This window comes from Gadus morhua, chromosome 1 (genome assembly GCF_902167405.1).
Source record: "Gadus morhua chromosome 1, gadMor3.0, whole genome shotgun sequence".
Classification (NCBI taxonomy): domain Eukaryota; kingdom Metazoa; phylum Chordata; class Actinopteri; order Gadiformes; family Gadidae; genus Gadus; species Gadus morhua.
In genome coordinates this window covers 15683008-15710819 of record NC_044048.1, presented here as the reverse complement: position 1 = coordinate 15710819, position 27812 = coordinate 15683008, and the positions used below count along the sequence as shown (strand labels likewise).

Below are 27812 nucleotides of genomic sequence, written 5' to 3'. Positions count from 1 at the left end.
CTTTCGCAGACTTTTTGAAAGTTGCCAACTTGCATAACTTCTAACTTGGTTTGAAATGATAAGCTTATGTCCTGCAAATAAAACAATGAGTGATGGATTAATGCTTACAATGAATAACCTCACCAACACATTTGTCATTAAACCAATTTATTCCAACATTGTAACTGTAAGATTTAAACAAAACGTATTTTACAGAGAAAATCTTTAAATTCCCATTGAATGCAGTAGAAAAGGGGATGTATAATATATTACAGATTGTAAAAATAACTGCATAGATAATAATATTTCAGGAACTGTTTCCATTGAACACATAATTAGAAAATATAGATATTTTTTTCTCTTCCTTCAGACTGGGACGTGCTCATTGATAAGGCCCAGGAAATAATAAATAGATAAGAGAATGGTCGATTGTCTGGGGACAACAGACAAGCCAATGAATGAATGATGGCCTGATCTACGTTCTTCCAGCACTGCCTCTTACCTACACGGGTCGTCATTCCTACAGGAAGAATACAAGCCTGGATCCCAGTGGTGACATTTTTTGCACCATATGATAAAATACATGCGCCCCATGCTAGTACAATAGTGTTATTTTGTTTGTTTCCTGAACTCAAAGAAACCGATGATGGGATGCCTTGTAAGTAGGATTAGACAAGCTGGTAATAAGTTTATAAATATCTGGGAAAAAAACCACAACGATGTAATACATGTTTTGAAAGAATGTAAATTAACGGGATGAATGGTACAGAAAATGGGGCCAAATGCATTAAGCACATCTTTTCACCGGCTAAACATGAATGCCTGAATACGTCTGAAAACAATACTGTTCAGAGAAAGTGTTGCTAATATGTTTCTTTTTTTCGATCAGGTACCCTGAGATGATATCCAGGGCTACAATATAATACCAAGAAAGAAAAACACGAATGAAGGTATTTCTGAAGGAATAAATAAAGATAAAGGTGATATTTACAATGTATCAGCAATACATTTACAATGCCTTTTTTTCTGAAAGGCCAATCATCTCCTATGCAAGTTGGAAAATGATTTCTGGCTTACCCCCCCAGAATAAATAAGAGCATTGCAATGATACATGAACATCCGCACCACAAGAAGAACCAAGAAGGGTCTGCCCCTACTTTATGCGGGTAACAAATCAATTTGATTAGGGATTTAAAATATACTTCTCATTCTGAATTGAAAGAGTATCCAAATACTAAGCTCAGACTGAAGGGCACTAACTGAAGGTTAGGGAAGACAGTCAGGGTTAGGATGGAGCACTAATTCAGGGTGAGGAAAGAGGAATAGCATTAGGAATGGGCGATACCTAGAGGGTTAGGGTGAGGAAAGAGCCCCAACTACAGCGTTAGGGAAGGAAAATGGGTAAGGTTTAGGGCAGAGCACTAACTATAGGGTTAGGGAATAGCATGTACCAACTTGTTTAAGTATGAAATCCCCTGGCTCAATTTGATGAGATAGATGTATGTTTGAGTAAATTTTATCTTTAAAGGAATACCACATCCAAAATGCTTATTGGTTAAATGCTTTGTTATTATTTGATCATTTGGAGTCATTGAATTTAGCAGAAGTGGTTTATTAAACAATGTTTCCACAATAGACAATTTGGAAGCTCTTGTCAAAAGATCCTTGTATTATGAAGTGAGCTCATATCCGTTTGGTATAAACTCTCCGCAACAAGCCATGAGAGAACATGGTGGAATAAGATTGGATAAGAATCCCCCACCTCCCCTTGTCGTGCCAGAGTCAGACCCCACGGTTAGTAAAGCTCAAAGTCATAAAAATACACCTTTAACTTTTAACAGTGTACAAAAGAGCAGCAATGTTCTGGTCCTCTCCCCTGTGCTGAGAAGAGCACCGGTGATCAGTAGTCAGTTCCTTGTGTTAGAGACAGGAGTAGAAGAGGATGGGCTTAACTTCTCCCTGTTGGATGTTACACTGGTCCAAGTCCTGGAGATCCATCCAGGGTGACTGCATGTTCAGTTGAATAAGTTGTACACAGGCCCATGTCCGCCTCATTCCAAACCTCACAGCAGGTACGACTTACCAAATTACTATCCTCAGTGGTGCACAGTCATGGATGCTTCTAGAAACAAATATTAAACCAACCTTTACCTCAAAGAACACTCCAGTTGATCCAGGTATAAACCCCACCTACACTGATTAAATCAAAATGTGAAAAGTCTATACAGTTTTCACACATAAACCAAAAAAATGGTTTAGTTAAGTTTCATGAAAATTGGATGCTGCTTTAGTTTTATGATCCTAATTGGAAGACAAAGTTAATATACAACTGTTTGGAGTTTCAAACATGATCCTGAAATGAAACTTTCAGCAGGACATTGATAGTTCCTCATCTCTTAAGCAACCCCCCGTCGTCGTCTTTTAATGCACACGTCTGGAAATCTTCCCACGTGTGTCAAAATCAGGCGCAGGGTTTTAACCCGTCTACCAGGTAGAAATCCCCAGGTCTGAAGTACCATGAAGGCGCCTTAAAAAATCTATAATAAAGGATTCTTGGCTCCATTGTCGAAACCTCCTTAATAAAGCTTGACGCGCAAGCAAACACAGTGTAATGTACGATGGGCCTCCAAATGATAATACGATAGTGAGGGGAACGCCACACAACTCATTTGGAAGTCAGAGGTGAACCTAACAATGGTATCCCTAGAGAGAGAGAGGCAGATTGTGAAAATGGATGACGCATGGTCTCTCTCTCCCTCTCTCTCCCTGCCTCTCTCAGTTTATACATGTGTGCATGCACATATCCTTACGCCTCTCTCTCTCCCTCTTTCTTTGCCCCATACACACACACACAGACACACAACCAGGGTCCTCAGAGGTTCTCCCCGGGCTGGTACTGGGGCTCGGTGGAGGTGAAGTAGTCCTCCAAGAAGCCCTGCAGGTACTCGAAGGTGGGCCTCTCCTCGGGCTCCTTGCGCCAGCAGGTTCCCATCAGCTCGTGCATGGACTCAGGGCACTCGGCTGGGCACGGCATCCTGTAGCCGCGCTCCACCTGGTCCAGGACCTCGCGGTTCACCATGCCTGGGGGAGGGAGGGAGGGAGGGAGGGAGGGAGGGAGGGAGGGAGGGGGCGTGAGGTCACCGTGACCCACAACAACATGGCAGTGGGGACAGTGGACCGCTGCTCATCAAATCAGCCCGTCGGCTGATGGGGGCCCAGCGAGGGCTCTGGACTCTGTAATCCCTATTCAAATTCAGATTCAACTTCAAAGCAATTAAGGTGCAGTTTGAATATTAATTGCACTATATGATAATTTCTATTCACCTGCACTTTAATTACTCTTTGCACTTCTATTTAGATGTCCGACTACATGTCATTGTCACTGTAATCTGCACAATGACAATAAAGTTGAATCTGAATCTGAATCCGACTAGGGATTACAGAGAGCAGAGGCCTCGGCGGGTCCCTGTACAGTCTAGAACCGGTTATTGTTAGTGCGTATGTCAAACATAATGCTTGACAAAGAATACACTTTGTTATTTCAAAAAGGAAATCTACTCGCTCTTATGTGTGTGTGTAAAAAGAAAAAAGAAAAGGCACAGCTTTCATACTTGGGTGTTGGTCCCATTTCTTTCTATTCAGTAATGTCATCTTTAAAATACTCACTACTACAACAAGTACAATATATGTTCTAGTTGGATCCTTCTTAAGCCAATATCGGTGCAAAACAATCAGCAAAGTTGTTGCTTGAGCCCTGGTTTAAAGAAGAATGAAAACTAATTAAATGTGCGTTCCCACGGTGTCATTTTGCGGACAGGCCCTCCTACCTGGATAGGGAACCCTGCCCTTGGTGGCCAGCTCAGTGAGCAGCACCCCGAACGACCAGACGTCCGACTTGATGGTGAAGCGGCCGTACAGCGCCGCCTCTGGGGCGGTCCACTTGATGGGGAACTTGGCTCCTGCCAGGTAGGAGGCGGAGACACCACGGAGACAATGAAACAACTCATGAGCGAGCTGCGATACGGAGAGATATTATACCGAAGAGAGGCGGATTTGCGCGATTGAATGAAGCGTTCAGAAGGCTACACGCCGTTGTTTTGAAAACATTACAGCCTCTTTTCCTAAGAATGGCAGAATAGGATGTTTTAGCTTGTCTTCCCGCCGGGAAAAGTGTACAGATGCTGGCTGTGTTTTTGTTGCTTTCAGCCAATAACGTGCATACAGATCCACACCTCCAGCAACATGATTGGTGGAGGTTATTGGTTGCTTTGTGTAATAAATACAAAGCAAAATAGCGTGAAGTGCCCAAGATTTGAACTGGTCTGCCATCAGATTCTAGTGTCAGACTTGTGGGAGTAGGGTTCATCTGCACTGTGGAACCGGAGGTCCAGCAGTCGGGGTCTCACCCTGGCGGGCCGTGTACTCGTTGTCCTCTATGAGCCGCGCCAGGCCGAAGTCGGCCACCTTGCACACCAGGTTGTCCCCCACCAGGATGTTGGCCGCCCGCAGGTCTCTGTGCACGTAGTTCATCCGCTCCACGTACGCCATCCCAGACGCAATCTAAACACAGTCCAAAAAACGCTTTTTAAATACATTACGGATTTCTTATTATTTTAATCCAACACACAAGGCTGTGAAGGGCCAGAATTTTTTTTATGTTTTTGCATTTTGGCATCCAAAAGAGACTTGGGTTGTAAACTTACAATACAGCCCTGCTACATAAAACAACGTGATTTGCTTTGATTTTTTTTTCTATGAATCAAAACAAACATTCTGTGTGCTTAGGGCTTGACACACCTCTATAATAATACCAGATTGAAACCTTGTGTGACTCAGTCAAATGTTAGTGATGTAAGCAAAACCTTTCTGGTTCTGTTTTGTTTAGTGCCTACCTGTGACGCCATGTCGACGAGTTGAGGCAGACGAAGCATTTTACCCATGTCACCCTTCAGGAAGTCCAGTAAACTACCTGTTAATAACATACCACTGTGTTATTGATAGTCATTGTTACTTACTGCAAGATATACAGTTACACCACGTTCACAACGGAGAAATAATAATATATAACAACCGACTCAGAAGTGTATGTAACATGCAGTGAGACTTAACAATTATCTTAGGAACAAACTGTAAGCTTCAATAACCTATTCATTAAGACAAAACAATTATTTGAAGACTTTTTGACTTTGCCTTTTTATCTTTTACATATCTATTTTCTTTTATTACTTGATTGTATGGTATGACTATGTGAAGCACAATGTGAGTCTGCCTTGTGTATGAAAATTGCTCGTGTATGATAAGTGCATAGAAATCGGCTGTGCGTTTTTCTCATACATTCAGTAACACTTAAAAAAAAACCTTCATAGCAACATCCAGTAGGTGTTCATCCACATCCACATGGCAGTGATTATTCCACGGTAATGAACAGCGCGTTGCTGAACACGGGGACCTCTGACCTTGGCCCATGTACTCGGTGACGATGTAGATGGGCTCCTCCGACACCACGGCGTACAGCTGCACCAGCTTCTCGTGCCGCAGCTTCTTCATGACCTGCGCCTCCATCAGGAAGGCCTCGGGGGACATGGTGCCCGGCTTCAGGGTCTTGATGGCCACGCGCGTCGTGCCGTTCCACGTTCCTACGCCACCATAGGGGCGTCCGTCGCGTTAGTCAACCTCATATCCAATATCTCTTTCGCTTAGAACAAATACTTTCAGAAGTTTGTATCATAGCTTGATACATCAAATTATACATTTAAAGGTGTAGTCTGAAGAATTGGTCATCAAGTGGAACAGACTTGGCAGAAATTGTATATACAATTTCAAATTATTAAATAATAATCATTTTATATATATATATATTTATTTATTTTTTTTAATAGAGAAAAATAAGAATCATGTCTTCGTAACCCTAGAATAAGCCCTTTATATCTACATAGAGGGCAGGTCCTCTTCCACGGAGACCGTCATGTTGCACTGCCATTTTTTTCTACAGAAGCCCAGAACGCACAACATTCCCCAATTTTGTGAGCTGTGATCTATATTTGTACAGGCTGAATAACTAACTATAAAGTATAAATCTATCAAGGAACCTAATCTCTTGAAACTTTGCTACTCAATGCTGTGGTAGACGATGATTTGATAATTTTGGGAGGTACCTATTGGCAACTTACAGGCCAGTACAGGCCACTGCAGCTTCTCTTACGTTGTCGGAAAAGGAGAGGTGTTTGGGGGGAGGGGGGTATCGGTAACTTCATCACTAGATGCCAATATACCTTACAAACTTATCCTTTAAGTGTTGATGACACAAATAAAAACTCACTTTAATTACTTTGAATAAAAGCCTCTGCTAAATGAATGAATGGTAAATCAAGTAAATAAACCGTCAACTGTATGGACACAATTGCAAAAATCCACCAAGGAATAGGAATCACCATCAAGTACCATTGCGTGTTTATTCCCTTTCTTTTAATTAATATTATAGCATTTTGCCTCAAGTAATTTAGTTGGTTGGTTGGGTTGATGGCACTAAACATGTAGAATAATGAGATGACATTATATGTCATATGAGCCACCAATAGAAGGTGTCATTATATGTCATATGAGCCACCAATAGAAGGTGCCATTTCTGTCCCCAGACACCCCTACACATTCTCACACAGGGAACCAATACTGCCATTTTAACCAGCTCTGAGGGAAATGAAACGACTAAGCATTTCCAAATGCGGTCATGACGTCATATATAAACCCCAAGCAGTTTCTGCGAGTCACCTTTGACACGGATATCGGTGTCGTGTTGCCCTCCTGCCTTTACTCACCCATCCAGACCTCTCCAAAGCAGCCCTGGCCCAGTTTGAGGTCCAGCCGCAGCGAGTCCCGAGGGATCTCCCAGGCGTCCTTGGCCAGCCCTTGGGTCTGGGGCTTCAGGATGGGGCACACGTCCGACAGAGAGTGGCACAGGCCGTCTGCGTGCTCTGGGCGAGGGGGAAGAGAGACATGGTTAGGGCAGTGATCAAGTTTATTTTTTTCATCCATTGGCTCGTTCATTCTGCCTTTGAAATGTCAACATATTTAGATATGGAATTAATAATTTACCAGCGCAGCGAAGGGATTTCTTAGATTAGCTTGCGTTGTCTGATGAACAGCCAAAAGCACCCTTCAATAGTAATAGTATAATCTGACACAGAGCACCACAACTAATATTAGCATTTCAAAGGCTAATGTTGAATATTTCTTAGTTGATGAATGGATAAAAAGAAGAATCAATAAGTGGTTTAAGGCAAACAAACAAATGACTTTCTCAGTACTAGAGTTCAGCCTTGAGACACCCGTTCTGAACGTAACAAAATACCTTCACAATCATTTTATATTCTCATACATTTTTTGTTCGTTCTTATTCTTTCAAAATGTTCGCCTCCTCAATTATTTGTATATGTGCTGTGATCCCCGGGACTGAATGAGGAACAGTATTTTCCTATCTGGTCAACTCACTGCGGTAGTGGTTGACCAGCAGCTGCAGGTTGGTGAACTGCGTGCGTGATGTGATGTAGAAGCCGCCGCTGTCCAGCTTCCTGATCTTGTAGTGTTTCACGTTCAACCCTTTGGTGTTGTCGTAGTCGAGGACAGACAGACAGTAGGCACCTGGCAACAGAAAAAGGCGTGGTCAAATGAATTGGTATTTTAAACGGATTGTATCAACTAAATCCTTTATTTATTTTGTTTAAAAATAAATAAAAAGTAATGACGATGAAATAAAAATGTTGATCATTACAATTAAAGTAATAATGACTGTTATCATTACAATAAAAGTAATAATGACTGTAATAATACTTTTATGCTTTTCAAATGTTTAACTTTTTATATATATATTCTTTTGTCCTTTATGCTTGTCTTTTATGTCTTCAAGTCTCTACAAAAAGTGCTGTATGGTAAAATGCATTATTATTAAAAAAGCTAACTACAATACAGTCATTCCGCCATCAGAGGGCCATCTCAGCCTGACAATCTACAGCAGGTTAATGAATTCCTCTGTTCTCGGTCACAAGGAGGTCTGATATGGCCTACGGATGAGCCGCACGCTCAGTCCTGGCTTCCCGTTGACCTACTTCTACCGCCCGCCCCCCTCCCCCCCCGCCCCCCCACAACCGCCCCCTCAGGGACGCAGTACCGTTCAGCTCCCATACAACACAGAGCATGTGCATAGAGCTCTGCCAGTTAAGCTAACATGCAAATTATTTAACACAAACTCGTCGGCCTCTTATGCTCCTATGATCGTGTGAGCTCTACGTGTGTGTGTTTGTGTGTTTGTGTGTGTGCACGTGACACACGAGCATAAGATGTAAACACGGCAGACAGCTGGGGGATATCCAGAACGATTGTGGGGGTGCTTCAGTGGCAGCGGGGAAGATTCATGTTTGAGTCACAGTGTAACCCTTGGGGCTCCACTGCATGTCCCAAGTTCCTCAAAACATAGAATGAGCGGACTATAGAAGTCGTGTCGTACCGTAGGGACGCCATACGAACCAACTAACTCAAATGAGGAAGAATCAAATCAGATGATCATAAATAAGAATAGGTTTAAAGCAACGGCAAGATAACTCTAAGATATCTCTAAAGACGACAGGATACCATCTCGAGCATCAACAGCGCGTCTCTACTCAAGATAATGCATCATCAACGTAATAGTTGATTGTTTTGCCTGATTATATTTTGTTTGATGACGTGAAACAGACTTGTGTTGTGTTGAACGCTGAGGTTTTCTTACACTGCAGAACACTCACCTTTGGTCGTCTCACTCTCTCGCACCAGGAACGTTCCTCTCCTGTTCTCCAAACTCAGCAGAAGCCTCTCCGACTCCCGACGCGTGATCTTACCAAAGTACCACCTGAGAGAGAGAGGGGTAGAGTGGGAGATAGAGAGATTTAGGGATGTGGAAGACAGATGTAGAGAGAGAGATGTGGAGAGAGAGACAGAGGTAGAGATGGAGACAGAGGTAGAGATGGAGACAGAGACAGAGACAGAGACAGAGACAGAGAGAGAGAGACAGACAGGTAGAGAGAGTGAAAGAACACAAGTTGGCAAATGGGTCCAGGGGGGGTAAAATGAACAATGTAGGTTTGAAAGGAAAGAAGAAAGAAAGAAAGGAGGCAAACAAGTGAGTCATGGAGTCACTGGGGAACTATCTGTCCACGCTGCACTGGAGCAGTACAGTGTGTACAGATGAGGAGAGGAAAGATGCTTACCTGGACTCCATGGTCAGTCTGATATGACTGGTGGAGCAGAAGAAGAAATAAAAGGAAGGAGAAACGAAGATGTTAGAAAAAGGTTAGAAAACCATGAAATGGAAGTTCACAGGCTGCATTACTCTTAAGGAGTGGAGCTCATTAAAAGGAGCCATGGGTACACAGTACAAAGAGGCAAAAATACATTTGCGCTGAATTTAAACAGAAATTGGCAACGTAAAAAGAATGCATTAGTGCACCACTTGCGTGACGAAAGGGATAGATAAGAGAGACAGAGAGAGAGAGAAAGGGGGCGAGATGCATGTTTGAAAAAGGATGGGGATTTACTCTTCTGCCTGGATGGAGTCTGAAGGAGCCACATAGTTGCTGGGGATGTATCCGCTCTCTCCGGTGTTGAGCGAGCGAGCGAGCCACCAGTCCCCTTCTCTGGTGGGTAAAGGAGAGAACACACACTTATACAAATCGGACACACCGGAAAGGACCCTTGGTGATGATGGTAGGGAGGGCTATACATTAAAACCACGTGCTACATGTGTCATAAAAACTGCTTCAACAGAACAGCACCAAAAACAACACCGTTTTAGTTTTTTTCTCTCTGACTTCTGAACCATGGTCATAAAGTGATCCAATGCACACACTTTTGAACACTAGCGCACGTGAGTATCTTAAGGGGGATTATCCAAGCATCGCCCACACCACCGACCCCGCCTACTGATGGCGTCCAGAGGTCAACCTCAGGGTAGGCTTTGGCGAGTTCCGTGCTAGAGTGCCGGACTTAGTAGCTACGGTGTCCACAGGGACCCATGTTAAAACACGCTACCACGTGACGTCATGCATCTCCGGGGGGGGACGGGGAAAGGGACGCGTGGTGATACATGATGTGGAGTAGATCCAGTGTATTGAAGTGCATGCTATCATATTGTGACGAACGGACAGTAGGACAAAAGCTCTGCCGTCAGAGTTTGGGTGAAACTCTTTTTTTTGTTTAAGTGACAAAACACGTTTAATTAGTTGTGTGTTTGTATGAAAGGCTGTGGCAACATGGTATGGTTTATTGACAGCCCTGTATTGTCCAAGGCTTTATGTGAAGGACAGCAGCAACATGGTCTGATTCAGTGGTTGAAATTATGGATCTGGTAGCATCATGGCAATAGCGTGTAATGCTTGAAGCCTTATAGATAGCCTTATTACATTATGCATATATTTTTTTATATTAGATGAAGAGGTGAATAACATGACATTATATTCAGATCATACAGTGAGCATTTAGCAAGGCAGCATCTTAAGTACTAAAGATACCTTTGGGGCTTGAAAACACTGGATCCACGCCTCACTGACTACAAAGGGAGTGTGGGAATGGGAATGAAACGGTGTGTGTGTCGATCTAACCAAAGATATGTTAGGGTGAGCAAGCGTGGGGGTCCCCAGGGGGATGTTTTGGGGGACGGGTGATGAAAACACACATGGATAAAACAAATATGAAATGAAGTGGGCCAACACGTGCATTCACATAAAAAATACAAACCAAAACGAATCAAAAAGGATGTTTCACAAACCTGCTGTTTACCTTCCTCCTATTAAAACACAGAGCAGCGTTGAGCGGCGGAGGAGGAAAATAAGAGAGGAGAAGAGAGTGAAGGAGAGAGGAGGGTCAGAGATAAGAGGCGACAGCGTGTCCACACAGCAGCAGGTACAGTACGCTTGTACAGGACACGGGAAACAATAACAGAGGTTAAACACAACACGTCCACCGCTGAAGAAAGCATCCTCACCGGGCTCGAAGCCGCTCAGCACTTACACAGGTCTTCAATTCCTTGGATTGTTTCTGAATCAAAGTCTTTCCTTGTTAACACCCGAATCCAATGCATCAAAATCACCACTAAGGGTTTAATTAATACATTAAGAGGAGGGGGACAGAGAGAGAGAAAATGAAGAACGAAAGTGGGACAAGGGTAAGGAAAAAGGCAATGTGTGCTTATCGTACAATAGGGTGCATCAATCAGAAACCTAACCGAAGGCAGGGAGGCGGGGGGGGGGGGGCACTCTTGAACGTAACCCCTTACAGACCATTAGCATGTGCTGAGTAATGTCAACAGAGTCAGTAGTAGTAGTAGTAGTGTGGTGGTAGAGACCGTGTGCTTGACCCAGTAATGGACCGCCCCTCCCTCCGAGGTCGGGGTCTCTCACTCGGAGCGGGGGGGGGGGGGGGGCGGGGGGCAGGGGAGACGCACGGCTAATCCAGCCATTGTCCTCGGCCCAGACCTTCTAGGTCACCCCGCTATTAACTGCATCGGCTTGGCCCCCCCCTGGATCACTGTAGCGAGCACCCCCCGGCCCCCCCCTGCCCCCTCAGCGATCCCATTGGTTGGTATGCAGCCAATCATAAAGGGGTTTGTACAGTGTGTATAGTTCACCCATATTTTAGCCGTGGCAGTGCAGGAGCTGATTTGGGGGGGGGGGGGGTAGGAAAGGAGAAGGCTTACAGGGGGATACGTGTCAGTTAGCACAAATAAAAGGTATTGTTGGGTTGTGGGGGGGTCAGGAAGAGGGCTTGTGACTTGTACGTTGACAACACTATTGGCTACAGTGTTGATGCATCCGGCCTGCCTGTGTTAGTGATTCTATATAAACAGTCACCCTGTTGATGCGTGTGTGCATGAAAGGGGAAAGGGGGGGGTGGCAGGGGGCTGTTTGCATTAGCTCCAGTCGGTGTACACGAAGCAGTACTTTCCCTTGGCAGGTTTGATCACATCCATCGTTTGGTGTCGTTTTCTTACATGTTGTTGACAATCTGCAGGCGTTCGCCCTTCCTGAAGGACAGATCGGAGGCCGTCCGGGATTCGTAGTCGTATAACGCCACAAAGGTCGTCACGCCCCCTGTTGGCAGAGATAGATCATCGTAACGTGGTGGAAAAAACTAAATGTCTTTTGGCGGGGAGCCTAAACTTCTACGTGCCCCCGGAAGACCGGCGGCGGGACTCTAGAGACACGACGTGGATCAGAGTGAAGAGTGTGAAGGGGTAGTCTGCTCCATTTAAAATATGTACATCCGGCAATACATCTTTCTGTTAAAGATGATGCACATTCATTCAAACACACTGCTGACCAGCGGTGGGTGTAACGCAAACAACTGATAAAACAGTGTTTTCTTATCGCCATTCATTTTATTCTTGTGTTTGGCTGCCCCGGAAACCAAACAAACATCTTCATGTAGGCCAAGGTCAAGGACCCATTAAAGTAGTGTGAGGCGGGCGTAAGAGGTCAACGCTAGGTCAACTGACCGCCAGGTCATCGGGATCCTACCTGATAGCGTGCATCTGTTGTTCGGGGAGGCGGCGTTGCTGGTGTCCACGCCCCCAAACAGCGCCATCTCCGCCTTATTGGCCGACGGCTGACTGCCACGCATGGAGGTTCCATCCCCCGCCCCCGAGATCCGATTGGGCGTCACGGACTGCTGGTTGGGGTTGAGGTGGTGGCCTCCGACTCCGCCCCCCGCGGTGAGGTTGTCGTCGATGCTCCGCGTGCGCTGGCCCGCGTCCTTCGCCTTGCTCTTGGACCCCCCCATGGCCTAGGCCTGCCAGACACAACACACATGGAGATAGTGAGCCAGCAGACCCGACGACAACAGACAGCTCAGACGTTCCTCCTCGGGAGCATCACTACCCCCGTGATGACCCGTACCTCCTGCCATTCCTTCTTGCTCACGGGCACTGCAGCTTGCTCTACAGCCCCTTCACCGTGTGTAACAATCAAACACGCGAGCCAAACACAAACATCCACGACAAAACGGGATGCGATTTCCGTTGATTAGCATCTTCAATGTGAAGGTTTATCCTCCGGATGGTCCCTTTAGCAAAGTGTATATATATATATATATATATATATATATATATATATATATATATATATACAGATAATTCAAAAAATTTGGGCTGAGGTTTACTAAGTTAGTAGGTCTACTAAGTGAGCAAACAATAATTGTTATTGTGCAAAATAACTCATATACCTAATACAACAAATGCAATATTGAAATGTCGATTTAGTCATTGAAGTCAAACGAAAAGTCCCGGAAAGTGCCACATGTGCAGTGCGGCGTGCGTCTGGGATGGGCAATGCGGTACGGGCCGGGTGGTGTCATGGAAGCAGAGCACCAGTGCCATCCGGGAGATCAGTCATGCATTCCCAGGACACATTCCCGGGGATGGGCTGATGCCAGATGCAGTAACCAGAGATTCGGTGAAGACCCACAAGGGCCGCCGCAGCGTCATGAAGGCCCACAAAAACCAACTCCCCAGGGATGCCCCCCGGCAGCTGTCAGTCGGCTGCCCTGAACGCCTCCTCCGTCGGAGCCGACGCGAGGCATACATACCGAACACACCCTGCCTGCATGCATTCATATGACTGTAAAACGCACCCTTCAGACACCAAAGAGACAAGGGAGCCTGCATGGGGGTGTGCGTGTGCGTGTGCAACACACACACACACACACACACACACACACACACACACACACACACACACACACACACACACACACACACACACACACACACACACACACACACACACACACACACACACACACACACACACACCAGGGGTAGGGCGTGAGCTCATAGAAGCATCAAAATAAAACATTCAATAACATTTTGACTTTGCACCCCAGTAGGCGATCATATAAGCACTACCACCCTTCCTGATTTGCTAAAAAATTTGTAATTGAATTGAAAAGCTTATGATGGGGGTGTGTGTGTGTGGGGGGGGGGGGACTGCTGGAAAAGTAGGCGTTGAGCGTGGAGGGCCAGTACCTGGCTCTCGCTTCATCCTGGCTAAAACGACGCACTGCATGCAGCCTCTCTTACCACCTCATCCATCTCCCGCTCTCATTTCGCTGTAAATTCTCAAGCCTCGCTGCTTACTCAGGCATGCGTTAAGTATCTCTGGCCTGTGTAATGACAGCTTAGAAGGAGGGAAATCATTACGCTAAGCCAAGGATAATTTAGGGGCTCAAGCCCTCACTATCATGGTCCGGTATAGCCACAAGGGGGCTGGCTACAGAATACAGATTCACACACTGCATTTCTGTTTGTAGCGCGAGAGAAAATGAATAACAAAGCGAAATAGGAATACATACTATTGGAGATCTTTATGAATGAATAATAGAGGAGTGGAGATTGGGTGTTTGTTTAAATGTGTGCGTTCTCCTCGGACACGCATCAAAGTGCACTCACACTCATATGTTGCAATACTGCCAGGCAATCTTTGTAAGGCTAATCCACCAGATAGCTGGATGGTTAATTAGGAAGGGTATTGTTAGATGACGGTTTACATTGTTAGTTAGCTGAAAAAGAATCACTTCATATTCTGAACCAATTAATACTTTTTTTTTCTTTTTTTTGGACAAAAGGAGACATTGTCTGTTGTCACTTTACTCTTCATGCCGATCAGGGGGACAAAAAGAGCTGGTCTGAGCGCAAACAAAAACACGAGGCAGCTATAAGGAGTGATGAAGGCGTTGGGGTCGCTTCCGACTGCTTCCTACTTTAAACAAAGGCCTCCATTGTCGACGGAAAGCACGCGACAAACACAAGACTCAGTGGGAAGAGAAAACGTGGTAGCGTTAGTTAGACACTACGGTCCTCAGAAGGCAGTCCCTACACACAAGCAAGCGCAGAGACGAACCGTCATCCACTCGCACACCAAACTCTGGATGCCCAGTTTAGTGCGCCAGTGTTAATGTGCGCCGGGGTTTCGTTTCCGATTGAGCAACGGGCCGGATGGAGACGGAGGCTGATCTGGGTCCAGTTGAGCCTGCGGCGGAGCACCCCATAGGCCCGCGTTCTCTGTGGGAAGCAGCCCGCAGGAGTACCCCCCCTCTGGCACGAGGCAGGGGGCCGAGAGGGGTAGAGGGGGATGGCAGTGTGTGTGGGGAGGGGAGGGGGGCTGGGGGATGTGTTTAATTATGCACCAGATCTGGCAAGCCATTCCAAATCCCTTCCCAGGTCTCACGGGCCTGGGAAGTCTTTCTTCCCAGATCCTCTGCTGCACGCTTGTGTTATTATGTATATGCTTGTGTTAATACTCGGTAACAGCTCACTGCATGGCTGTTGCTGAGTATTTTGGATGGAATTAATACAATCTAGGCTACAGTAACACAACCGGTATTCTGCTTGTGGCAGCCAAACAGTGAACCCACTGACCCAGAAAACAATCTCCGATGACGTTCTGCCTCGAACAATGCACCCCTCCACTCCCTCCATTTTAATGGCAGCCTTTTTGGAACAAGTTAAATCCATCGGGTTTGATTACGATATCCTCAATACTCTGTACAGTACACTGCAGGGACCAGAGTAGTCCTGAGAAGAAGAGACGGTTAAACTCTCCCAGGAGGAGGAGCGGCAGGTCAGGGCCTGCACGATGGGAAGGATGATAACTACATCGTCTTTATCTGAGAGCTCTGTTGGGACTTGTCCCGGCCGATCTGCCCTGCTCAACGGCCCAACAGCTCTAAGGGCCTCGGGACGGGACGGGACGGGACGGGGGGGAGGAGGGAGAGTGCAACCTCTCGCTAGTGAACCTCTGCAGTGGCTTCCATCTCTGTTTGTTTGTTTTGGTAACGCGTGGCTTTGTTGCTTGTTTGTTATTTTGAATGACACTGGAATCAATGACAGCGAGTTTGTTTCCTTTACTGCATTAGGTTGTTTTTCATAGAATAGAAAGGACAAGCTGGTCGGCGATGGCTTGTTGACTGGCTGACCGGTCGTACTTATTATTATATGCAACAGTACAGTATCAAATCCGACATGCGGTTGAAAGCAAGTGATGGCGTGACTAAGTCAACACACACAGACAGACAAGCACGCACAATCTGGCTGACAGTGACCAGGGAACATCAGGGGCCAGACCTCCACTGTTTTGTTGTTTTTCAACCCATTTACATAAGCACACATAAATTGTGCCGTGTGTGTGCCTCAGAACTCTAGAATATAAATAAACTTTTCACATTATGCATGATCTCGTGCCGGTTTCACAGAGTTTACTGGGAATGTTAAAAAATATAGAATAATAATCACCTATCCAGATGGAGTGAACAACAGGCAGGCACAGACAGACAAACAGGTAATTCCCTGTCATGTGCGCTGCGTTTCCACACCGTTGCGACTTAAGCAGTGCTCTAATCCCCCACAGGTTCAGCGGCGGAGACAGCTGTACGTAAGGTGAGGTAGCCCACGTTTTTTCCATTGCTAAACCTGTTTTGGCGTGGCCAGGTATGCCTCACAGACTGATAGCTGCAGTCTCTGAACCTGAGGAGCGGCCTATAAAACCAGGTGTACGCTAGCTGGACTAGGCTACATTTTACACTGTGTGAGTGACACGGATAGGGGCTGACGTTTAGCTGGGGCTGACGCCTTTTTTGTTCTTATCTGCAAACAATAGCATTTTTTTGGTTAATACCTGAGGACAATGTAAATGCACCAGTGTTATGATCTAGCACTGGGTAGGAGCCGGTATGGCGCAGGGCAAAGTGTGTGCATGTGTGTGTGTTTATAGTGAACACATGAATAAGTACGCCTGCCTGCATGCGAAGCGCCCCCAGCATTTCTGATCGCATGTGAAACGTGCCTACCGCGGCGACAGATACGTTCCTCCATCTTTAATGCTTTCTGTGTAATTACGAGTGCGTGGGTTAGGGGGGGCTTGGCTCCTGCCGCAGCCAATCGCAGCGTAAATCCAGCCCCTGCATGTTCTGCCCAGATTATCAACATCAGTCCCCTAATCTGGTGCACCGGGTACAAGGCTGGCATTCCATGTGGGGAGGCTGTGAGACGACTTGAGTTAGCGGGAACACATCCGCGCTGGATGGACCGGTTGAGCCGCTGCCTACCGTCTGCTCCAGTCGAGTGATTCCCGACGTGCAGCAAGCAGCGGCCCAGCCTCCGAGGCCTGGATCCAGCAGCGGCATCACAGCAATCAGCAATGCGCACATTAGCTCCGCAGCCACTCACATCAGCACCGCACACACACGCAAATCAACAGAGTGCCCCTCGCACAGACCTCAGCACAGCTACTCGAAAGAAATACAAGCATAGGGGAAATGCGTCTGTTGGTCACACACTAAATTTCCCATACAACCCGCCGCCACAAAACCAACCGGGGCTCTACCCGAGCGTGATGTCGCGGTTGGTTTGGAGTGTGGCACAGACAAACGCATGCACGCCTTAAACGCACACGTACACGCAAGACTTTGTTTACGGACAATTTTTTTGTTCTCCTCTTTCTGAAATGGGAAGCAGGACCTGGCTGACGGGATACCGTTCACATGGTTGGCCACTCTGACCAGAGTGGTTTGCGTCAGAGCTTCCACGCTTCCTCTTCCAGTTAACCTGCGTGACAATCATTAACCAAGGACAGAGGGTTCATCTCTTGCGTAGCAGAGGGATATAATACTTGCACTGTGTTTGGGGCTAGATGTGAGGATGAGTAGATCAACTACTCAGGCTGCTCGCAGGGAGACTTGGGGGGGGGGGGGGGGGGGGGGGGGTCACCTGCACCAATGCGTTGTGTATCCAACAGTCAGGAAGATCCTCCATGTTTGGAGGAGGGGAGGTATAAACAAACTCCCTCGGTGGTAGGCCATTGCAAAGTTCAGGAGTGTGTGTGTGTGTGTGTGTGTGTGTGTGTGTGTGTGTGTGTGTGTGTGTGTGTGTGTGTGTGTGTGTGTGTGATTGGGAGGTGCTGAAGTCAATATTTACCACTACATACACACAGGCCCACCGTTACCATGGAGGCGATTCCTAGCATTCCGCGCGCTGTATGCTATCTCTACTCAGACACAAATGCTTGGTTTTCTATCCAACACACTTTGAGTGAATGTTATTTGTGATGAGTAAAATAAGAAGGGTTAAGTCTGTTGGTCATGTTTGGGGAGTCTGTCACTTCTCTAAAACATCAGCCACACACGGAGAGAAAAGGGAGAAAGACAGCGAGAGAGGAAGAGAACAGCAGGCGAGAGAGAAAGTACCTGGGGAAATTCTTTCCATCCAGACAGTTTTTGTGGGTTGTGCCACGTGAGGGTCTAGTACAGGAAAACTGTTTACTGCTTCCCCCAGCCCAGGAGCTCACAGTGTTCTGGTCCTCATAATGGGATCAAAGCTGTGAGCCTTTATCCTGCTTAATGTGGGGTGTGTGCCTTAAAAGCAATCTAGGCAAAAAATTGATTGCTAGAAACCTAGAAACCAATTCTGACGACAAGGACAGCAGCACAGAGTTGGACACATCTCAGAACAACCTGGGATTCAATCATATGATCAAGTGGGACTCAACCTCATGTTCAAATTGGACTCAACCTCATGTTCACATTGGACTCAACCTCATGTTCACATTGGACTCAACCTCATGTTCAAGTGGGACTCAACCTCATGTTCAAGTGGGACTCAACCTCATGTTCACATTGGACTCAACCTCATGTTCACATTGGACTCAACCTCATGTTCACATTGGACTCAACCTCATGTTCACATGGGATTTCTTTCCCCCTTTTTCTCCAATTTACAAAACAAACCCTGGCATCCACCGCGTGTTCCCTCGTCTAAACTCTAATCTAAAATCTTCTAATCTAAAAGTGACACACATCAAATTATTTGAAGCAAGATAATATCTGGGCCATTTCTGAAGAGATGATGCATGCCAGCGTTTCCTTAGCAACAAAGGGGAAGGGGAAAATAACTGTATGCCTGTCTAGTGATTACCGAGCCTGACATCGCCAGACCAATCGCAAATGCTTATTAGTCTGGAACCTCTCAGTTCATTTTTCAATTTCCCAAGGGTGTTATCAACAGCCACAGACCAAAATGCCTCTGGACGTGATTGGATGGGCCGACAACAAATCAAAAAGGTACAAATAAATCAGTGGCAGCAATTGCCGTTGTTTATGAAGATGCCTCAGCGGTACTCTGTACAGTCATGGTCTCAAAACCCGACCCACAGTAAATGAACGGTGGTGATGGCCCCACCCGGACCAGGTCTGCTGGAAATGTGTCTGAGCTGGAGGGCGGCCAGGAGAAGATGTCAGAGCAAATGAAACATGAGCTGGCTGAGACGTCTGGTTCCCAGGCTACCGATTAGGAGGGCCCCATCCATAATCCTCCTCTTTCGGCCCTCATCTTCTCCCCATGATTAAATTAACAACAACAATAAAAGCTTTTATCTTTTCCAGACCTTTTTTTTTATGTTTGTAAAAGTCCCTTGGCGACTACAGAGAAAAATGTGTTGGGCTATGAGCTTAATTTTAACGTCAGGGTTTTCAATGGGTTGGGTCCATTCTAAGGGCCCGGGTCTGGCTGAGGCAGCCTGGTCCGGTGAGGGGGGGGCCTTGACAGTGAGAGTGGTCAGAGCGGCGCTGCAGCGGTGTCTGTGTAGGGTGAGATGATAAGGATGGTGCAGTGGTAGTCACAGCGGTTCTAGATGTGTTCTGACAGAGATTCTTGTGTTCTGAGGCTGCAGGAGATTTGCTGCGAAGGAGCTTGAAGAGTGCACCCTTATAATTGGAAGCGTAAATATAACTATGCAATTTGTTTTTTTTTATGGATTTATAAGCCGTAGGCCTTAGCTATTGACTACAGGGACCCCTGATGTATTTGTACTGATTTAATTCAAAATCTCTATTTGGAAGGGTGCAGCAGAAACTGTTATTTTTCTGTCTTTATGCACTGCAATATACTGCCCTTTAGACAAGAGGGAAGAGAGTCATAGAAGTCTTATTGTTTATTGTTTTTAGCTTTTGTTCAACTTTTAATGTTGAATCGACCTCATTGTCGTCAGTTTCTTCTGCCTCTCCCTCCAGCCCGTCACATGGTCTCAGACGCCAGACACTTTCCGCAGCAGGCGTCAGCGTGATTAACACGATACCCCCAAAAAACTGCATCATTATCAAAAATAGAGCTGAGGAAATTCTATTCACAATTGAAATACAGAATAAGAAGGAGCTTGAGAGAGAGAGAGAGAGAGAGAGAGAGAGAGAGAGAGAGAGAGAGAGAGAGAGAGAGAGAGAGAGAGAGAGAGAGAGAGAGAGAGAGAGAGAGAGAGAGAGAAAGAGAAAGAGAAAGAGAGAGAGAGAGAGAGGTTTAACGTCCCCCCCCCCCCCCCCCGTCCTCCCACACACTTACACTGGCTGCTGATCTCTGATGAGGAGGAGGAGGAGGAGGAGGAAGAGGGGTAATGTTTAACAAAAAAAGGACTTAAATTCTTCCCCTGATGTACGGGGACACGAAAGCCATTAGTGACATGAGGATGGGAAAGAAAGAAAACACCATCCCATTTGATCCGTTTCCCTCAATATGATTAAAGCCGCAGGCGTCCCCGAAGAGATCCAGCCTTACTTACTTACGTACTTATCCTGCCTCATGCGATAGGGGGAATTTGTTTCACAGAGGAGGGGGGGAACTCAATCAAAGAACAACGACAAGAACCGCTAGACATGCTCTGAACGTGTTAGACAAGGGGACAGCGGCTGGGACCAGATCGCTGGCCTATACACGCACCATAACACATGTTATCTTTTGTGTTTTCCTGGTCCGTTTGTCATCTAAAACCTGGACCAAGCCCTAGTAGGCCCAGTATTGACTCACGCACTCCGATTGGAGGGACTCTTCCCGGGTCGTCGGGTCTGATGTCAGAGAGAAAGCCGATAACAGGATGACATACACTCTCCCCGGAGACAGCTGAGGGCCGCGTGCTTCTGTGGTGTCTCGTCTTGGCCATTCGCCTTTATTTATTTTTCCATATTCCATAATCCAGTCTGCCTCTATTAAGAAGCGTCTGAGAGAGCTTTGATGCTCCATTCTGCTGAGCAATGTTCAAAAAAGAGACTAGACTACAACACAGAACTTTGACATGACACATGTATTACACAGCCATGCGTTCCAGGTGGGAATAAAATGGTGATTTTTCAAGTCTACGTTTATGACTAAAATGACATAGTGTGTGTGTGTGTGTGTGTGTGTGTGTATGTGTATGGGTATGTGTATGTGTGTGTGTGTGTGTGTGTGTGTGTGTATGTGTATGTGTATGTGTGTGTGTATGTGTGTGTGTGTGTGTGTCACGGTGTAGGAATGCAAGAGTGGAAGAGAGAGGGCGAGTTCCAACTCCTGTCCCTCTCTCGAGGTATGCAGCACAGGTAGAGACACTCTGTCCTCAATATGGGGATAAACACACGCAAACCCGGAACATTCCATGGTTGTCATGGGCATGGCAACATGTCGAATTGGGGAGGGTTTATAACATATCTCAGAGATTAGTAGGACAACCTGCTCTCGGTTCATTTGAATATAAGTGAGGGAAAACATGCCACATGGCAGTAATAAATACCTTAATGGACATTTGACGGTGCACTTATGCTTGCCTGGACATAAAAAGTAAGTTTCAGTTGGGCTGCTTTATCGTAAAAGTCAAGGCAAATTCTGGAGGCTGTTTATCCCAGTTACAGTCTCCGAGTGGTGCCCAGGCCGACTCTGACAGCAGAGAGCTGGGGCTGCAAAGCAATGAAAAGCCCTGTAATCTACAATACTGCACATGTGAAATACTGTTAAAGTGTCGCGCGTGGAAGAAAGGACAAAACAAAGGCAAACAAGATTTTCAATAGAGCACTGTTTCGGTGCTCCCGTCGCTGTGGTCACCAAGAACACTGCTCACAGTGAACTCCACTCTACAATAGAGTTGAACTTCTCCATCAGTGACAAATAGTGCGGTATGTCCCCAACAACCCCTCATAACGATAAGGGCATAAGCCAGCAGCGAAACGGCACAGTTTCAGCATCAAACATTAAAAACATTTCCCTGTGGCAACAAGGTAACCATAAACAGGTCCCTGCAGTGGTATTTCCATAACTGATTGGAGGTAAAGCATCCCTCCTCCCCATCCCCTCGAACTCACCCCCACCCCCACAACCACCACCTCACCCCCACAACCACCACCTCACCACCACCTCAGGCTCAAACACAAAGGGGAGGATTTGCTCCTCCAGCCCCCCCCCCCGCCCCTTCGAATCAACACACCCCTGATTTCAATATTCAAAACGCAGCCGTCAGGATGCTGACTTTCAGACAACAACAGCAGCGAGGAGACTTCCCTAAGAAACCACAGGGATCTCATCAAAGGAGCTCTCCTAACTCCACCTCACCTTACTTCAGCCCCCCGGCCCCAGCCTTACCATGTCCCACCACCTTCCCCAAAACAGGGGGGAGGTGGGTGGGTAAACAGGAGGTGGCAGACAGGTGGGGAACAGGGAGGTCAGAGCCGGGGAGAAATTGTTGACATGCTGAACCCAGTGGTGCTCGCCAAGTATGTCCCAGACCGTAGGTACGGCGCCAACCAAATTCTCTCTCACACTCACACACACACACACACACACACACACACACACACACACACACACACACACACACACACACACACACACACACACACACACACACACACACACACACACACACGTTGTCCTCTCTATAGCTACATAACTTCCATATCAAAATTCCTCAGCGCCATAAGAATGTTTATCCTACTTGGAAAAAAATGGGTCTCTGCAAAGTTAAAAATAGATTTCGGAAAAGAGGAGCTCACGACACAGAATAACAATGCCTGGGATGTACAATCCGAAAGGCTTTTACACTCAATGTTTTACTACATCACAGTCAAGAGGGCCCGGAGAAAGGATGTGAGACTGCATGGTTCCTCCTGCAGGCACCTTGCTCACCATCAAATCCACATGTAGGAAATGTCCCATAAATATTGTTTCAGTCACATGACCCCCCCGCACGACAAGAGCAGGACAGCCTGCTCTTGTCGTGCGTGTTCTCAGAGAGCCCAGCCTGCTGCTGGGCTCTCTGAGAACACAGGACCCATGCCAGGACACTCTCGTGTTCTCCCCCTTCGCCACGGAGCAGAGCAAAGGAAGGAAGGAAGGACTTGCGATGGAAGGAGTGGGTTTAGATTGAGCAGGAGTCCATGCCAGTCATGTTCTCCTCTTCCCCTCCGCCCAGTCAGCCTCCTCATCATCCTCATCATCAAGATCATCTTCAGCCTCTTCACCATCCTCTTCATCATCATCCCGGGTTCGTGCCGGGCTTCCACAGCTGCGTCCACACACAAAGACACACAAAGACACACAGACACACTGACAGGGCTTCTTTGGCTTTTTCTCTGAAGGCCAAAGAAGAAGCCTTTCCTGTCAACAGCCAATCCCAGCTCCCTTGTCCCTGTGTGTTGTGTAGTGGTTCTGTGTGTGCATCACCCCTTGTGTTGTGTAGTGGATCTGTGTGTGCATCTCCCCTTGTGTCGTGTAGTGGTTCTGTACGTCCATTTCCCCATGTGTTGTGTAGTGGTTTTGTACGTCCATGTCCCCATGTGTTGTGTAGTGGTTCTGTACGTCCATGTCCCCATGTGTTGTGTAGTGGTTTTGTACGTCCATGTCCCCATGTGTTGTGTAGTGGTTCTGTACGTCCATGTCCCCTTGTGTTGTGTAGTGGTTCTGTACGTCCATGTCCCCATGTGTTTTGTAGCAGTTCTGTGCGTGAGGGTGAGGATGGCGGGTGCGGGTAAGGATGGCGGGGGGGGGGGGGGGGGGGGGGGGGGGGGTATCTCTACACAATGCCAACAGTGGAGGGATTCAGGGGCAGATGCAGTCCTCTTGCCCCGTTCCCACAGCGCACTGACAGGAAGTGGACATGGGGGGGATGCAGGGAAGATGACAAGCCCTCCTCTGTTCCTCTTTATCAAAACCACTCAGACGCTCCATTCAAAAGGGCCAAAGCAGCCTCTCTCTCATGGAGAACTGAAAGGGTAGATTGAGGAAAGTCGCAGTTGTCCGGGTTCATTATTATTCAACTGCTAAGCCTTTAATAGGAGAAACAGACAGCTTTGGGGCTTTCTCTGAACGCAATGGCACAATTGCTGATTGATGGGAGAATTGACCAGAGATGTTACAATATGTATTACACCTAAGGCTCAAAACTCAGGGTATCACTTGCCCGCCAAACAGAAATGACAAGAAGAATGTATGACGTCTAAACCATACCACCCCCTGCAGCGATGGAGAGAGAGGGTAAAGGATAGGAAGGAGCGAGTGAGACATGGTGGGGATTGGCCTTTGGGTGGGAAAGAGGGAGAGGGGGGGAAGGGGGGGGTATAACAGGTGGTAGTGGCATTCCATTACTGAAAAGCAAATAGTCTTGTTAAGGAATGGCCACCATTCTGCACCCAAAACTGGGCCAGTGCGACAGAGGTTTGGTGTCTGCCACATGAAATATTCAATGGCTGCATCAGCAGGAGGTCGTAGCAAATCCTATAATCGTATAACCCCCCCCCCCCCCCCCCCCCCCACCCCACCCCACCCCATCCCATCCCAAACCCACCCACAATGCACTCTGATCATAAAATATCTCTCTTGACTCTCTCTCTCTCTCTCTCTGTCTGTCTGAAGTAAATTATACATCTCGCTGCCAAATTGAGGAGTGCCTGATGCCTGGCTTAAAAACAAGTGTTTTGTTTGTTAAGCACTCTGTAGCCATGAGGGAGCATTACGTTGATTCCTCAAAGCGAGTGGACCCGACTCCATTAGTCAGTTCTGGAGATGCTGACGGCTCATTTACAGTACCCCTCCCACCGTACAGCTGGTCTGCGGCCCCTCTAGGAGTTAACCATCTTGGACCCCCGGTCATCAGCTGTGGTATCACTTGCAGTTTCACCTCGCGAGCGTTGGGGAAGAACAAGTTAAACGGGGACACTCTGTGTGCAAATTATATCAGAGACCCGCTCGCTCCTCCTCTCATGGACGGCGTTCACTCCACCATTCATTCTGCTCTGAGCGGGCGAACGAGCGAAGAAAACAAACGGACCTGCACAACAAGACATTAGATAAACTAAAGACTAAAGACTAAATACTATGAGGATAGTATCTCTCGGACGCCTGATAATAAATAGCCTGGTCTGAATGCGAGCCCTGAATGGGCCCCTTCTCTCTCCGGTTGAAAGCACAAAGACCATGTTGAAAAAGGAAACAAACTTGCCTTTAAAAACAAAAAGAGGGCCGGATAGGCGACGGGCCCCAGGAAACAAGCGGCTCATTGACGCCAAGAGCCCACGTATCACCCTGAGAGACAGTCAGACAGGCAGTCAGACAGACAGACCTCGCAGGCAGGCAGGCAGAACCCTCCAGCGTAAGTGAGAACAAAAGCGCTCCCGTCCATTGGGCCATGTTGCCAATCAACAGGAATGTCAGCACGGACCCCAGGAGCCACTTCCAGGGCCCCCCTGCACCACCCTGCACCAGCCACGGCAAGCCCCCCCCCCCCCCCCCCCCCCCCCCCCCCCCCCCCCCCCCCCCCCCACACACTAGTCCATGAAGCCTGACGTCTGGACATTAGACAGCATCACAATGGAACCACCTAGTACCACTTTGACACAACACGTTCTCCCTGGCTGATGGCTCTCCGGTGGAGACTACAGCTGGTGAGCCATTGGGGCACACTCTCCAGTTAAACCCGTCATGACATGTCTACTGTATAGTTGACAGGGTGGGACACGGTCTGACGCCAAACATTGGCCGTCTTTGTTAAGAATAATCTAAGAATAGGGGTGCTTTGAACAGGAGGATAATTCTTGTTAACATTTTTTAGATCAAAGTCATGCCTGACCTGGACTGCTTACAACTGGCACATACTTGCTTGGCCCAATATGGACATTTATTTTAGCAAATAAAATACAGTTGTACTCCACTAGTGCCAAACATCATAATTCTCCCAGGAGCATGACCAAAACACAAAACAAGGCCATACTATCAGCTGTAGAGGATTATTTACACACTGGAATGCTGCAGTGATTCGAAATCGCATTAAGGAATTTATGAAAGGACATTTAGAAACAACTTCAAATATATTCTTATTTGACATTTCTGAGCTTGAACGGCTTCAACAGATTGAGTGTGTGCTTGTTCTTGTGCGCGCGCGCGCGCGTGTGTGCGTGTGTGTGTGTGTGTGTGTGTGTGTGTGTGTGTGTGTGTGTGTGTGTGTGTGTGTGTGTGTGTGTGTGTGTGTGTGTGTGTGTGTGTGTTTGGTATTCACCGAACTTTTCGACAACAGGGAAGTTACAAGAAGTAAGATACAATCGACAATCGAAAATGATTTCAAGTCTATCTATGCTGTAAGACGTCATTGTCTGTTACTTCGCGGTTAGGACACATTTTGCTTGGTAGTCAAGTTGGAGACTTCAGTGGGAAACTAATCCTGTGCATATGACACAGCCCATGTTTTGGGGAAAGGCAGGGCATTTTCCATAAGACAAGCTCAATGGTCATAAAATACGCCTGCATGACTACAGGTGTAGACATTGTCCAATGTCCGACGAGAGAATTAGAGGCTACAAAACCAGATCGCTTAAAACATGCAGAGAGTTGACACAAGTATCGCGCAGGCCTATACGTTATCTGTTCCCAGACAGCAGCGTCTCGGCAATTCAGAGCGGAGCTTGCCCCAAACACGAACATGGTGCGCAGCCAAAATCGAGTGCTGTTATGATGGGGGGAAAAAAGCTTCGCTACAATACAACTATACACCCTTAAGTTAAATTATGTGGTGTACCAACACTATTCAAATAATTATTCTGAAATACATATAGTGCATTCTAATTAGCCTCGAGCTCCTGAACATATAGAATATCAGAATTTAAAAGGTGTTCCTAAGAAAATAACTCACTTACCGAAGGTTATCGGGAGACGCTACGGAATTGTTTTTCCAATGGCCAGCCGCCGGAAGATTGACGTCAAACCATGAGCGGTTTGACGCGGTTTGCTCTCCAACTGTTCGAGGAGAGCAAAATCAAAACGTTGCTTTCAGACTGCGAATGATTGTCGATGCTTACACAGCAGCAGCGAGTCGATGCCAGAGCGGTGGTGGTGGCGAGATATCCCATTCAGGGCTAGGGGCGGGCTAGTGAGGTGAGGGATCCCGTTCAGGGCTAGGGGCGGGCTAGTGAGGTGAGGGATCCCATTCAGGGCTAGGGGAGGGCTAGTGAGGTGAGGGATCCCGTTCAGGGCTAGGGGCGGGCTAGTGAGGTGAGGGATCCCATTCAGGGCTAGGGGCGGGCTAGTGATGCGAGAGATCCCACCCAGGACTAGGGGCTGGCTGGTGAGGAGAGAGATCCCATTCAGGGCTCGGGGCGGGCTAGTGAGGTGAGGGATCCCATTCAGGGCTAGGAGCGGGCTAGTGAGGTGAGGGATCCCATCCAGGTCTATAGGGACTGGCAGTGGCTGGTGAGGAGAGAAATCCCATTCAAGACTTGGGCTAGGCTAGTGAGGTGAAGGATCACATTCAGGACTGGGGTCGGGCTATTGAGGCAAAGTGTCCCATTCAAGGCTATAGGGTCTGGCTGGTGAGGCGAGGGATCCCATTCTGAACTAGGGGCTTCTTGACGTCATGACGGTGAAGGCTGTCAATGCGCAACAGCTGTAAGAACTGCCCCAAACACTGATCTCAAGTGTTTAAACACAACGTTAGGCTACTTCATAACTGGTCAAAAATCTCTCCGATAACGACAATATATAC

At 47.1% G+C, this 27812-nt stretch overlaps 1 protein-coding gene across 5 annotated transcripts; it reads right to left on the bottom strand.

The window, feature by feature from the left end:
- Positions 1-130: 130 nt before the first annotated feature.
- src (v-src avian sarcoma (Schmidt-Ruppin A-2) viral oncogene homolog) lies at positions 131-27286 on the bottom strand. 5 transcript variants are annotated; one of them, XM_030368948.1, is made up of 14 exons: positions 26968-27286; positions 12522-12792; positions 11996-12095; positions 10775-10792; positions 9546-9644; positions 9219-9245; positions 8757-8860; positions 7468-7617; positions 6795-6950; positions 5436-5615; positions 4872-4948; positions 4386-4539; positions 3807-3938; positions 131-3060 (listed from the first exon to the last, which is right to left on the bottom strand). In XM_030368948.1, exons 2-14 carry the CDS (start codon positions 12781-12783, stop codon positions 2852-2854), a joined length of 1668 nt encoding a protein of 555 aa, XP_030224808.1. In that variant the 5' UTR covers positions 12784-12792; positions 26968-27286; the 3' UTR covers positions 131-2851. The 5 variants fall into 5 exon arrangements, with proteins under 5 accessions (XP_030224808.1, XP_030224818.1, XP_030224837.1 ...); XM_030368958.1 differs by lacking the exon at positions 26968-27286 and adding an exon at positions 16292-16408; XM_030368977.1 differs by lacking the exon at positions 9219-9245 and having other exon boundaries at positions 26968-27284.
- Positions 27287-27812: the final 526 nt, after the last annotated feature.